The sequence below is a fragment of the Parastagonospora nodorum genome (assembly GCF_000146915.1).
Source record: "Parastagonospora nodorum SN15 chromosome Unknown scaffold_2, whole genome shotgun sequence".
In the NCBI taxonomy this organism is placed as follows: Eukaryota; Fungi; Ascomycota; class Dothideomycetes; order Pleosporales; family Phaeosphaeriaceae; genus Parastagonospora; species Parastagonospora nodorum.
The window spans coordinates 287,125-299,896 of NW_001884550.1; the positions used below are offsets into that span (position 1 = coordinate 287,125).

General features: G+C 52.6%; 3 protein-coding genes across 3 annotated transcripts; 1 reads left to right on the plus strand and 2 right to left on the minus strand.

Annotated features, from left to right (window-relative positions):
* Positions 1–2,592: 2,592 nt before the first annotated feature.
* On the minus strand, positions 2,593–5,345 carry SNOG_01245 (hypothetical protein; the record flags this gene model as incomplete). The annotated part of the gene is made up of 4 exons (XM_001791841.1): positions 2,593–3,500; positions 3,553–4,767; positions 5,085–5,230; positions 5,281–5,345. 4 exons carry the CDS (start codon positions 5,343–5,345, stop codon positions 2,593–2,595), a joined length of 2,334 nt encoding a protein of 777 aa, XP_001791893.1.
* Positions 5,346–5,716: 371 nt separating this feature from the next.
* SNOG_01247 (hypothetical protein) lies at positions 5,717–9,499 on the minus strand (the record flags this gene model as incomplete). Its single annotated transcript, XM_001791842.1, has 5 exons — positions 5,717–6,320; positions 6,377–6,807; positions 7,005–7,047; positions 7,843–9,347; positions 9,487–9,499. 4 exons carry the CDS (start codon positions 9,497–9,499, stop codon positions 6,413–6,415), a joined length of 1,956 nt encoding a protein of 651 aa, XP_001791894.1. The 3' UTR covers positions 5,717–6,320; positions 6,377–6,412.
* Positions 9,500–9,721: 222 nt separating this feature from the next.
* Positions 9,722–12,225, plus strand: SNOG_01248 (hypothetical protein; the record flags this gene model as incomplete). The annotated part of the gene is made up of 6 exons (XM_001791843.1): positions 9,722–9,821; positions 9,870–10,246; positions 10,696–10,845; positions 11,036–11,131; positions 11,344–11,565; positions 11,746–12,225. The coding sequence occupies 6 exons, from the start codon at positions 9,722–9,724 to the stop codon at positions 12,223–12,225; spliced, it is 1,425 nt and encodes a 474-aa protein (XP_001791895.1).
* Positions 12,226–12,772: the final 547 nt, after the last annotated feature.

Genomic DNA, 12,772 nt, shown 5'->3' on the forward strand with positions numbered 1-12,772 from the left:
AAATATCTACTCGCCTTCCGTGAATAGACCAGTTACACCACGATCAGCCGGGATCGCCCAACCCTCGCAAAACCGTTCCATGACATGCGAAACACCACCGTTTTCGGACAGGAACTATAGTTTGCGATGGGGACCCCGTCACTGCTGACCGTGCCTCGAAGAAGCTGACACACGCTAGAACGTGAAAAGAAGGTCCTCGAGCCGTCCTTCATTTCTGCACTCCGGGCTTTCATGGCGGGTAAGGCAGACCAGGCCGCCTCGAAAGTCCGAAACTGCAACGTGCGTTTGAGCCATTCAGGTGAGCGCCATGGAGAACTCGAAACTCCCATCCAGTCGGATACATAAAGAGTCAGCATTTCAGTTCTGGACTCCAGGGTACAGGCTTCACGAACCGAAACAGCGCGAATCACGGGCGAGCACAACTCAAATCCTCTCGCAGGAGCCGTTCGGGCATGCACGCATTTGTCAAATTACATTTTGGCCAGCAGCCATCACGAAAAGTCATGTTATACGCCCACTACTCGTACGATTTGCCTGCCATCCCTCAGCTTCACGCACAAACTTTTTAGCAAACTCTCCATGGACATCCTCTTGGTGCCCGACGCGAACTCATTATTCGCTTCGACTTCCACGCGACACCAGTGGACAGCATGCACCTGAAACATTAGGCATCTCGACTGCCGCCACCGCTTTGGCCAACAAGAAGCTCCGATGCGATGCGCCCAGATCTCAATCGTTCATGAAACCTTTCCGCCTTGCCGCCATCTCGTCATTCCGCGGACGCTGACTCGTGAGGCTCACATCCTCGGCATGATCTCCCGGAAAGAATGTGAAGCTAGCGAGTAGTGTCGATCATGATTGCGGCTCTTCTTTAGGAGCATCCACCGAGCACGGTTCATCGCGGGGTTGAAGTACGAAAAGGGGGATCGTTCGAGTCGTGCAGCGAACGCTGGGGGCCGCTGCTGGGCGACTATGTGGGAGGGTGGAAAAGGGCGCGCAAAGGAGTTGCGCGCACCATTGTCGTCATGTGACGTCAAGCTGTTCGAAAAGGGGAATGATGGGGCCGTGGAATACCTTATTCATGAGTGTCCGAAGGCCCGGACGATCAAACGATCGCACGTGACCTTCGCTCTGCCTAGGCACCTTCGATCCATGGATGCCGGTTCAGAATTCGCTCAAACGTTTCTATTCAAAGAAACAACACATCAGTTCCTTCACCGATTGTTCATGCGCTACAACTGCCGAACTAAAGTTTCCAGATAGGTTAAAAATGTCTAGATCTACGCGTGTCGCACAGCACTAAGTTGGCTCCCGCGGTATAGATCGATACCGGACTTCGCTTGTGGTTCTCCAAATCTCTCTAGTCTGCTTCTCTCCATACTCACCGGAAGCTATCACGACCACTTAAGAGAAGTCTACACCGCTCCACACCGCTTCAAAGCAAACTTTCCAGCAACTTCTCTTCTCGACCATGTCGGGCAGGTCAATTATTGCACCCAAAGTTCTGGGACCAAGGGACCAGGGATTCAAGAACGCCACAACATGCGCCCAGCCACATGTTTCCATCAATTACATTTGCAGTAAACGGTTACACAACATGCTCAAGGGGAAACGGCAACGACGGCGAACAGGGCCTGATCGGTACTGCATCTGACACGAAGCATAGCAGTGACGTTGTGTGCTGAGACTTTGTCTAAGAAAGGCAGCGATTCGATACAGGTGTGGTTGCACGAAAGCTGTAAGCGAAGTGGAGCATGTCAGAACTCTGTGCGAACGTACGTTATGGTACGAGCTGTCACTTCCTGTATCGACTTCGTCTGCAGAATATGCAGTCAATTTCGTAGCCTCAGGCAAGGCATGCTGCATATGACACCGTGGACAGCAGTGATTGCTTGATCGATGCATCCACCAACACTTTTACAAAGCACTGCGTCTTCCTCCGTTCGCCATCTAAATCCAGACACGCAGACCGCCTATCTGATTCCTAGTTTTGGTTCATCTCAAGACAGCAAATGTCCCACAGCAGCGGCTCGCCGGCCATCAAGCACCCGTCTCTGTACCACACTCGCTTGCTCACCAGCAACGGGAAGCCGCAGATCTAGAATGGGGATCGCGAGGAAAACCAGGCGAGCGGTGTAAGTAGCGGTGAACAGGTGTTGTCACTTCGAATAGCATGACGTTGAGTGGCGAAGTATACACACATGATGGCAATGAGAAGCAAGCAGCTGAGTCGGCGGCATCTAACGCATAAACGCCTCAAGTCTTGAATCATATACTTCATTACTAAAAAAGGACTGGGAAGCTAGAACCCGGATATTGCGCCCGTTGAAGATGCGCTGCTTGCCTGACTCCACTCATATACGAAGGTGCAGACACTAATAAACTTGCGAACCCCGAGTGGGTTCACGAACATGAACACCTCAGCCCAGCGCCTACGCTAGCCCCACACATCCACACCAGAACACCGGACCCACGAATATGCAAGACGGGCCTTATAAATCCCTTAGCGCATCGTGACTTGTGACCAGCGAAGAGGGGGAATAGACACCGCCAAAAGGTCGGCTTTCACCGCTCCTTGCAGTTTCAATGTGGCTATTCGGGAAGACCGAGTTGCGACTGAAAAGGAAATGAGGCGAAACTACTCCTCCGCGATCGGGACAGCAACTTCGCGTGCCTGGGCGAAGAAGACACGTGCCGTCCCGCTACCGACGTTCTTGATATTGGTATGTGTTGCCTGTTATGATAGGTCAGTTTCAATGTTTTTTGATAGCGCAACGAGCGCCAATGAGACGCGTAATCACGCGCCATGGCGGAGTGAGAACGTGTGATAAAAAAAACAAGACGTGGGGGCTGGAGAGTGACGCGGTTGGATGAGAGGTGCACGGCATGTAATGTCACACGGCATTGAGTGCCGGTTTGCTGCAGGAGACGTGAACACGTTGTTCGTCTCGCCTCCCGCTTACCCTGTCCAAGCAGTGCGACGTTGTAATCATCGTGTTGCGCAACATCATACGCGGTTGGAACATGCAATGTCCCTAAGCGACTCAGGTGTAAAGTGACGGCCGTCGCACAATACTTGAGGCAGTCGGGGAAGCGGGAAGTCGCTGTCGCAATATTGTTTCCAGGCGTGCGAGGGGCTCCTGTTGACCATGCCGCAGAACTATCCATATTGCGGCGCTTCCCCAGATACAGACTGTATGCTGGGACGGCATGCGGGGGTAAAAGAAAAGAAGGAAAATGCAACATACCTCGAGGAACTTGCCAAACGCCACCTCTGTGCACAGTAAACTCATTCTCATGCACTTTAACTTCCACTGTGCCAGATTGCACATTAAAGATCATGTGCATCTTTCGCGAATTCTTCGTGCGCTTCATCTGATCTACTCGAAGGTCGATAATTCCCCAGTTGAAGAAATCTCCAGCAGAGGCCAGCTTCGTATACTGGAATGAGCCATCTGGGACATCAACTGGCTGCATGCCTTTCTGGGCCCACGCGATTTCTGTAAAGTCAGCAAATACTGTTTGAGGAAGCAACACACGCGAGTAACTTACGGCCTTCGAGGACCTCGTTTGTCGTGGCATCTGTAGCTGCATCAAAGTCCCTGTAGTTGCCAACCAGAGTGCCATCCTCCTCCTCCCATGGATCGAGCTCGACTTCTTCCTCTTCAATAGCTGTCAGGTTTCGCTTCTTGCCCTTGGTGCTCGAGGCCTTGTAAGCTTTACGCTCAGGCTCAACATACTGATTCTTCACAATCGATGTCATGCTACCAGTTGGGTCGTACGCGATTCGGTCGTTCTTCCAAAAGTCGATGGGCTGAACCCGATGCCTACCCGTTCGACCAACACGAGCTACAGCTTCTGGCTCAAGCTCACGGAATACTGAAAGATGTCGCCCTCGTCCGTAGCGCGAGCCAGTAGACATTGTAGACATCTGCTCAATATCCTTCTTATTGAGAGGGTGGCCATGCACATCTACAAGTTTGCCGGCCTCTGCCTCCGTAGTTTCTGGTGCTCGGTCATTCGAATGAGCCCTTTCCTTGCCCTTCGTAACAGGCTTTTCTTTCGGTTTTGGCGCAGGCTTTGGCGGCTTCTTGAAAACTTCGGTCGGTTTTGCTTTGGCAGCTGCGCCTTTGGTAATCTTTGTAGTGACTAAATTGTCTTTGGCATCTGCCTTCGAAGCTGCAACCTTACTGGGTTTCGAAGCTACTGTATTCCCCTTGGCCTCAGACTTTGCACGTGGAGGTCGCCCTCGTTTCTTTGCGGGCGGGGGCGCATCGTGGGCTCCGTCCAAAGCACTGACATCTTGGTCTGTCTGCTCTGTCATGTCCGATACACGCTTTGAACGACGCGAAGAGGCAGCTGGGGCGGGCGCAACACCCTTTTCCTTCTTCTGCATTTCGGAAGCTTGTGCAGAGGTTGCCCCTCGCTTGCGCGACTTTGCTAAAGCTGAGCCCTCTTCTTCGACTGGTTCCAGAACATCGCTCTTTCTTTTTCTCCCCCTCCTTGCGGGCTCTTTGACAGGCTCGGGTGCCAGCTCCGACTCTTCTTGCTCCACCAGGTCTTCCACAGCTTCCGCATCGTTGATTGTATCGTCTCCAATTTGCGCGATGGAGCTCTCCTCAGCAACTTCATTGAATACCACCGAGTCTTCATTTGCCGTAATTTCCTCTTGTACGAAGCTCTCTTCAAGTACAGCACTGGTCTGTGGCACAGGAGATCCATCTTCAGGTATGTCGTATACGTTTGCGCGCTGTCCACGACGCTGCCCTGACCCGCTCAGCCCCGGTGTTTCTTGTAGACTCGATTCATCCTGGTCAAAGTCTAAGCGCCGCGCAACTGCGGGGTGCGATGCTGCGCGAATAGGACTGGAAATGCCGACGGAGCTCCCTCTAGGGGCCATAGATGACTGTCGGCGCGGTGAGGATCCAAGCGCAGTCTTTTTGGGGGATCGAGATCGCGGTGGGGGGAGATGTGTGCGGCTGTTTCGTAGAATCTGATGCGCAGTAGTGAGATCCGGTATCGAGCCTAAGTAAAGACGTCAGTTGATGCTGTGCATAGTTGTTCGAGTTCCCGTGACTGCATACTTTCTTGAATATCCATCGACTCTGACGCGTTCACAGCGTCTCCGCGCTTTGGTGGTGACTTCTCGGGTGACGAGAAGATGCCTGAGATGGGCTCCAACCCATGTTCATCGTATACGCCTCGGTCTGCGAGGGTAATGCCCGTTTTCCTGGAAAGGTTCAGTATATGCGAATGCATCAAAACATACGCGTCGCATACCTTCCTTGCACACCAACATTGTAAAACTGATTCTCGCGATTTTCGCGTTTCCTTTGCGGTGCCATGTTTGCGGATCGTAGCAAGCGGTTGGAGCAGCGCGTGCGACCCAGAGTTGACGCGTTGGTGATGTTGCGGCTGCGTTGTCGCAAACGATGTCGATTGTTGTTTGCGCGAGGGTGGGCTGTAAACGAACTAGTCCGCGTGCGCGCAACGTTGCGCTAACGAAACCATGCGACCACGGCGGTTCGTTGTATCACCACTACTACCACTGGCAACTTCTCCATTTTTTTGGCAATGCCATTATTCGAGGGTGATTCAGAGTTTGAAGCTCGGATAATAGTGTGCCGGCATGAAAGCTCCCGGGCAGTACTGATGATTGGGCGTGTGCAAGATATCCACAGGTCAAGATTAACAGGCATTCGTACATGTAGGTTGAGGAGCCCCTCCAAAAAGGAAGGGAACTTTTCAATATCTTCATGCTGCAACTTCAGTCTGGCTCTAAGCTATCCAATCACAGCTATAGATGATTCCAAACCTCCGTACAAGGAGCTCGCTCTCCTATTTCATGGGCACACATCTCCCATTCATCGCTCGCGTGGAGTCATACCGCATTTCCTACCCACCCACTGTGTATCTACCAAACGCAATATCTTTCTGTCTCAAGAACTTTTCGTGAACCAAGTCTCGTGGCGTTTGGTCGCCGATAAGGACCAGGTCGATAATGTGCTTTTCGGGAAGCGTCGAAAAACGGCCGCCAAGCCGTAGAATGAGAAAATGTACAGGAAAAGAAAAGTCATTATCGTGTCGATGATTCGTCAATCATGGCGGCAATCTCTCATAATCGAAGGGCCCGGGCGCACGCGACAAGTCGAACCGTGGCATCAAAAACTACAGCGGATCTAAAACATCGACGGGATCCGAGGAGCGACTCTAGTTGGGGCAAGCGCTCTGAACGTGGCCGGGCTGCTTGCAGCGGTAGCAGACACGCTCAGTGGAGGTCTCCTGGGGGCAGTCCCGGGAAAGATGACCAACCTCGCCGCCTATTGCGTGTTAGTATTGCTCAATATTCCTAGACACAAGTTCACTGTTCACTTACAGTTGTAGCACTTCTGGCCCTGAGTGCAGTCGCGGCTCATGTGGCCAAAGCCACCGCAAGAGTAGCAGGTGGTCTGACGGGCACCGCCATAGCCGCCACCCTGAGCACCACCGTAGCCTCCGCGGCCCCCACCGAAACCGCCGCCGCCACCTCCATAAGCAGCACCGCCACCCTGGCTGCAGTTGCGGGCAATGTGACCCCGCTGGCCCGCACTTGTAGCACTCCCTGGCCGCCACCAGCACCTCCCATACCGGCGCCACCCTCCTTGGTGCACTCACGGCTGATGTGGCCGGTACCACCGCAGCGGTAGCAGGTCTTCTCGGCCTGAGGGTTCTGGCACTCACGGCTCACGTGGCCCTTCTCGCCGCAGTTGTAGCAGGTAGGGGTGCCCTTGGTGGGGCACTCGGCAGCGCGGTGAGAAGAGTCTCCGCCTGATGATCATGTAAGTTAAAATCCAGGAAATATAAGATAGCGAAAGGGCGTGTAGATTTCAAACGTTCCTAGACGCTAGCATATTGCTCCATCTCTTGACACGACTCCCATTGTCGTAGCCACTCGCTCAAGACGGCGTGGAGTTGGCGGGGGGGTTGTAGAAAATGCAAGTGGCGAAATGTGCTGTTCGACTTACAGTTGTAGCAGCCGCGGCTGCCTCCGCCGCCGGTAGCTGGGGCCTGGTATTCCATTATGTTGAAATTTGGGTAGGGACCTTTGTTTGTCAGGGAGAGTTCGCGGTGTGTGCGACACACGCGCCAAAACGCGGGGCTTTCATACCGTAAAAGTCGGCTAATAGAGAGTGTCGTTGTAGGTAAAGGTCTGGTCGTAAAAGAAAGGATCCAAGTATCTGTCGAGCCTCAACGTGCGAATCCGCCTCCAATTGAACTTTGAAATCAGGTGTTTGTGGAGTGTCGAAGAGAGAGAGCGAGGGGCAAGCTGCGGGACAGATATTTTCTCTTTCCAAGTGCGTTAGCGCTAGGTCGGAAACCGTTAGCCTCGATCACCTCCGAGGTCTTGTGTTTGTTGGAATGTCCAAGTACAAACAGCGCGATTGTGTCTATGACGTTCTGACTAGAATGCTGACCATTAGTTTTGCACCGGTATGCAGGCTTTCGTAGACTCAGTATATTATGTTTGCGTTGGTGCAAAATGTTGGTGGTCCTTCGCTTCGCCAGGACGGCTAGTCTGGCCAGGCAAAACTGGGTAACCGACAATCTTATCCAGAGTGGCGAATAATGGGCGTGGGAAATGGAAGCTTCCACACGATGTAGCTGGTCCGATGTGATTTGATAGCAAGCGGCGTATGCAAGGCCACAGGCGTACTCTGTTGGAGGCATGGCAGGACAAGCTATAGGCGCGCTCGCAACCTTTGGAGAACTTCTTTGGTGATATGCTGTATGATCGTTTAGTGTTCTTCAAGTGAAGTCGTACACAACCAGTGCTTGTATTCCTTCCCTCTTCTCCCGAAGCACAATGACGTTCTGCTCATCGAAGCCGACCCAGCCACGGCTGACAGTCGAGTCGTCGAAACCCTGATCAAGCGCGAGCCGTAGTCCAGCCTTGTCTCGAAGCGAGTCTTCCTCAGTGTTGTCTGTATGATTTTCGGCCTTCGAAGGTTGTACCCTCACGCTCATCTCGCCGTTTCGCAATCGCCGCCGGTTTGCCAGAGAAGTAATCCCGCCTTCGAGATCCCAGACCCTAAGCTCATCGCCAAGTCTGCTCACAGAGACAGCCTTGCCACGCATGCCAACGTGCGCGCCAGATATGGAAGATGTGTGGCCCCAGAGTCGATTACCGGAACTTATTGACAAAGCAGCAGCGGTCGACTTGACCAAATACAGAGAGAGCGTGTTGTCGGGATGAGCGACGAGGAGATATGGATGAGAATACGACATGGATGTGGGCTTCGATGTACTCGGGTTACTGATCAAAGAAGCTTCTTGCGAGCTACCTGGAAACGGCGGCGATGGTAGTGTGGTGGGAGATGACGCTGAACGGTGTGTCGAGAGTGTGAAGGAATGTTCGTCCGCTGCTGTGGCCAACCGAGACTCGAGTAGCTCGCCTTTTGGTGAGAGCATCAACTCTTGCACACCAACAGTCCATCCAGAAAGATAAGTTGGAATCGAGTATGCAATAGCTGCAGTCATGCTCTTCGCGGTCGTGCGCAAAGACAGCGACACTGGCGGCCACGCAGTGTGTGATCGAAGTGAGTAGAGAAGATGTGGAGCTGCAAGGATAGTGGAAGTATCAGGCGAGTCCTGGAATGCATACAGTGATAGCAAGTGATCTTCTGTCATGGTAAGTAGATACGGTGACGAGTAGGCTATTGCCGACAATGCGCCGTTGCAGGATGGCGGATGCGTGAAAAGGCAGTCGAACTCATGGCGGTCTCGCTGGAGAGCATATAAAGAGAATGAGCCATCTTCGAAGCCCACGGCGATCTTATCCGGCTTATCCGAAGTCTCCGTACTCTCGATCGAATCTATGGCCATAGATATTGGCAGTCGCAGAGCATCATGCGCAGTCACTGCAAGCGACGTCGTAGCCAGTAGCTCACGGGCGTCCTTCGAGTTCCAAGCTCGTAAACCTGATATAGAATCGGCCGCAAAAAGAGTGCTGTTTGACATCATGACGAGCAAAGGCGGGTCAGGGCGCCTCTCGGCGACAACGATCTCACTGACCGCGCATTGCCCTTGGGACCAGTTGTGCCGGAGTCGATACTGCTGCTTCCAGTGAGTCTTGACTCCATCTTTGACAAGATCTCCATCGTCGAGCCACTTCGACAGCCGCGAAGAATAGTGAAAACGGTTGGCGGGGCCAGAGTCCTTAATTCCTGGTATGCGGGATGCGCGCGGGAGGACGAATCGCCGATAATATGCAGCTTTCCAAAGCTCAGAATCGATGGCGAGGCGGCTGAACTTCGTTGACAACCTGACGGCATCAGTGTTGATTTCCAACGGAGAAAATAGATCGTTACCTTTGGCACACAAGCAGTGAATCAACAGGGACGAAGGACAAGATGCGCACAAGCAGCTCGTCGCTGAGTTTAGAGAGTCTATCAAAATTTATCACACGGCGCACTTTCGGCGGGGGTAGTTCTCCATCACAGTCCTCACGCGCCCGCTTCATCGTGACTGAGAGGAGGCTGAAAAACGGCAAATGCAAGCCTCAGAACCGTGGTGGACTTATCGATATCGCTAGCCTGCCAAGGCTGTCAACGTGACCACGCGACGCGTTAGCGCGTTCTGCGATTCCGCTGCCTGGTGGCAACCTATCACCCTCAAGTCGGACGGAAGCTCCGTGTTAAAACCGACCCTCCACTTCCTGTGAATTATGTTAATTGGATAAGACATGTCAGACTTCTCAGCCTGGCTCGAAAAGAACAAAGCGCTCTGGACACGCGTCTACGATGAGGTCATTGGACCAGACCTTGAAGAGGAGTGGAAAAAGAGTATGTGCTATATCAGTTGCGTTTGGAACATGCTAATCGAGTTTTTAGGGGACGAAGCTCACGAGAAAGAGCTAAAAGACAGTAAGTATACCCCGTTCCTGTCCCGTACTGAGCCTAACGCGCAGAAAGAGGATGTCAAGCGGCAAGCGTTATCAAATCATCTTGAAGATCAAGTTGTGGAAAACTCACGTCTGAGATCCGAGAACGAAGAGCTCAAAAAGAAGCTGGAGGACTTGTCCAGTAATGCCCTGTCGAAGATCAATTCGGATCAGGCAGCGACCGGCGCTTCCACGGCATCCGATATGGATCTTGCTGACAAGTTCAACGACCTCACCAAGAAGTACCAGGACCTTTCGCAAAAGATCAGGTACCTGGAGAGGAAGAACTCGACTGTGATGCAGAAGAACAAGGATATGAAGGAGAGTGTACGAGCTTGGCAAGAATATGCCGATCGTCAGTCAGGTAGGCAAAGACCTAAAGGCGAGACTAAGCCGGAGGACAGCCGACCAATGCTCTCTGGAATACCTCAAATAGAGGACCCTTGTCCTCAGATGCCATCGAGCCCTCGATCAGTAGTGACTGTGCGCACACCACTCTCGCTCGCAGATCTCGGGCGCTCATCTCCAGCGCCTATCGCTCTTCCTGATGGCCTAGTAGTTGATACTGAGGTCGGAACTGTATCTCCAGCACTTCAGGATGATCACGATAAGGATCGACCCGGAAGTTGCGGCGGATCGGTCACTCCGAAGCCCATGAAGTACTACAGGTCGCCTCTGCAGGAGCACGCAAAGAGTCGACTGAACTGCCTGAATTAAGACCAGCAAAAGAGATTCCTGGTGGATATGTGAGAAGACATCTGCAATCATACCTACAGGCACCGAACCCGAGCTCGAGTCAGACCACCGAGGATGAAAGCGCCGAGCAAATTTCCAGGCAGACGCAATTCACGGCTGGCGATGAGGATGACATGCCGGAATTTGTATCAGCACGACCTCTAAAAAGGAAGCGCGGTCAGCCGTCCAAGGTAGGCATCACGGGGCCTCACTCCTCTAACGGCACACCGGTAAAGCCATTCCGAGTGAAGGACGAGCCTCCTAGTAGCCCTCCTAGAGCTCAAAGTCTTGTACGAAAGGAGACAATTGACTTAGACGACCCTACTTCGACCATGCTGCGAACGCCGCGTCATCCTAGGAAAGTACATACACACCACCCAGCTACTACCAGTGCTGCTCGTCATCAAAGGTCAAGCAGTGCGCCTTTCTCTCAACCCATCAAACGAGAAGATGAACATTTGGAACACGCAAGCATCAGTGAGAGCGATCAGTCAAGACCTGAGAATCTCCAAACTACAAATTTCGAGCCCCGAGCATACAGCGAGCCTTCGGATCCTACTGAAGGTGTGATTGACGTCTTACGTCAATTGGATCCGAATATTATCGCGACCTCTCACGACACACGATCTAGCAAACGAACAAAGCGAACCGAAAGTCACGAAGGGAATGTACATCAAATACTCTCTGAGTCCGGCGAAGAGCCACCTCCAGCGGACGAGAACACAAGCAGACTCGCACCCCTGTTAGCACGAGCGAAGCTCAATCGTAAGCTGCATGACTCGACTAATCTTGATGGCATGGGTTCGGCTCAGCTATCCACCCATATGCCTGTCAAGATCAAGGTGGAGCAAAACCCGACGCCTCCGCGAAGTTCTGCTGGTGCGACACCTGCATCGCTACCCAAGAAACGGGTAGGCAACCCCCAGTCAGAGGCTCGATATATCACTCAAGATAGCCCTGCTACTGATGGTCGTCCACAATGGAGACTGAAAGCTCATGAATCGCGCTCAAGTGTTCGCAAGCCTCAAGCAACCTCTCCAGTCAAGCAAGGTCGGCTCCGACAAAAGCCTGTATCCGAGCTTACCCTACAGGACTTCAAACCCAATCCCGCATACAACCAAGGTTATACCTACGCCTTCTCTGAGACCGTACGCAAACGCGGTGACCGCGCATGTCTGCCTGGTTGTACCAATCCAGACTGCTGCGGCTCCACATTCCGCACCTTCGCTGAAGTTCAGGCTCCGCTCCCAGCCTCACAAGAGGATGCGCTGCTCGAGGACTATCTAGGTGAAGCCTACGACAACATGAACTTGACACAGATGTCGGCCGAGGAGCGACAGGAGCTTGTGCTCCAGGCACGCACGAAGAAAATGGCCAAGGAAGCTGGCAAGCACCGTGAGGCTTACGAGCGACGTCGAACACCTCCAGGATTTTGGCGGATGGACTTCCCAACCACGCAGGAACAGCAAGAAGATAGGGACAAATCGAAAGAGCAAGAGAAAAGAGTTGTGCACGAGAGATGGTTAGAGGCTCAGCGGAAGGGAGGGAAGTGGTTGTATCGAGATGAATGACGTGTCCGATTGCAGTGCGATTCGTAAATACTTCCAAAGACTGAGCGATTGCGGCCTTCATGTACAGATGTTATGAAGCGCCTACTTTAAAGTGTTTTATTATTCATCATCATATTATTCCATCGCGTGCTATCGGTTAGTAGACTGTCTGCGTATTCTATCACACAAAACGCAGGCTGCAAGATTGATGTGACCCAACATTGCGCATCAGACCTAACTTGCCCCTATGAGACTACCAGCAATATGCGTTACTTTTCTTCGTGCCGTGAATGCAGCCGGTTCTCGCATGAATGGGGAAGCAGCCTGGGCTTGACGTACCAGACAGAATTCTGTGGTACCGCACGACTAGGTCCCAGAGACAGCTCGAAGGAATTACATTTATACCGTCACGCTACACGACAACATCAACTCCTCTACGTGATCCAACTCAACATGTCCCCAATGATGTGCACCAAAAAGGATCCCCTCCTGCCTTCAATCAATTCTTCCACCTATCTTTCATCGGAAGCCTAACGCCTCTGCGGCCACCGGGTTGACGATGCAACAA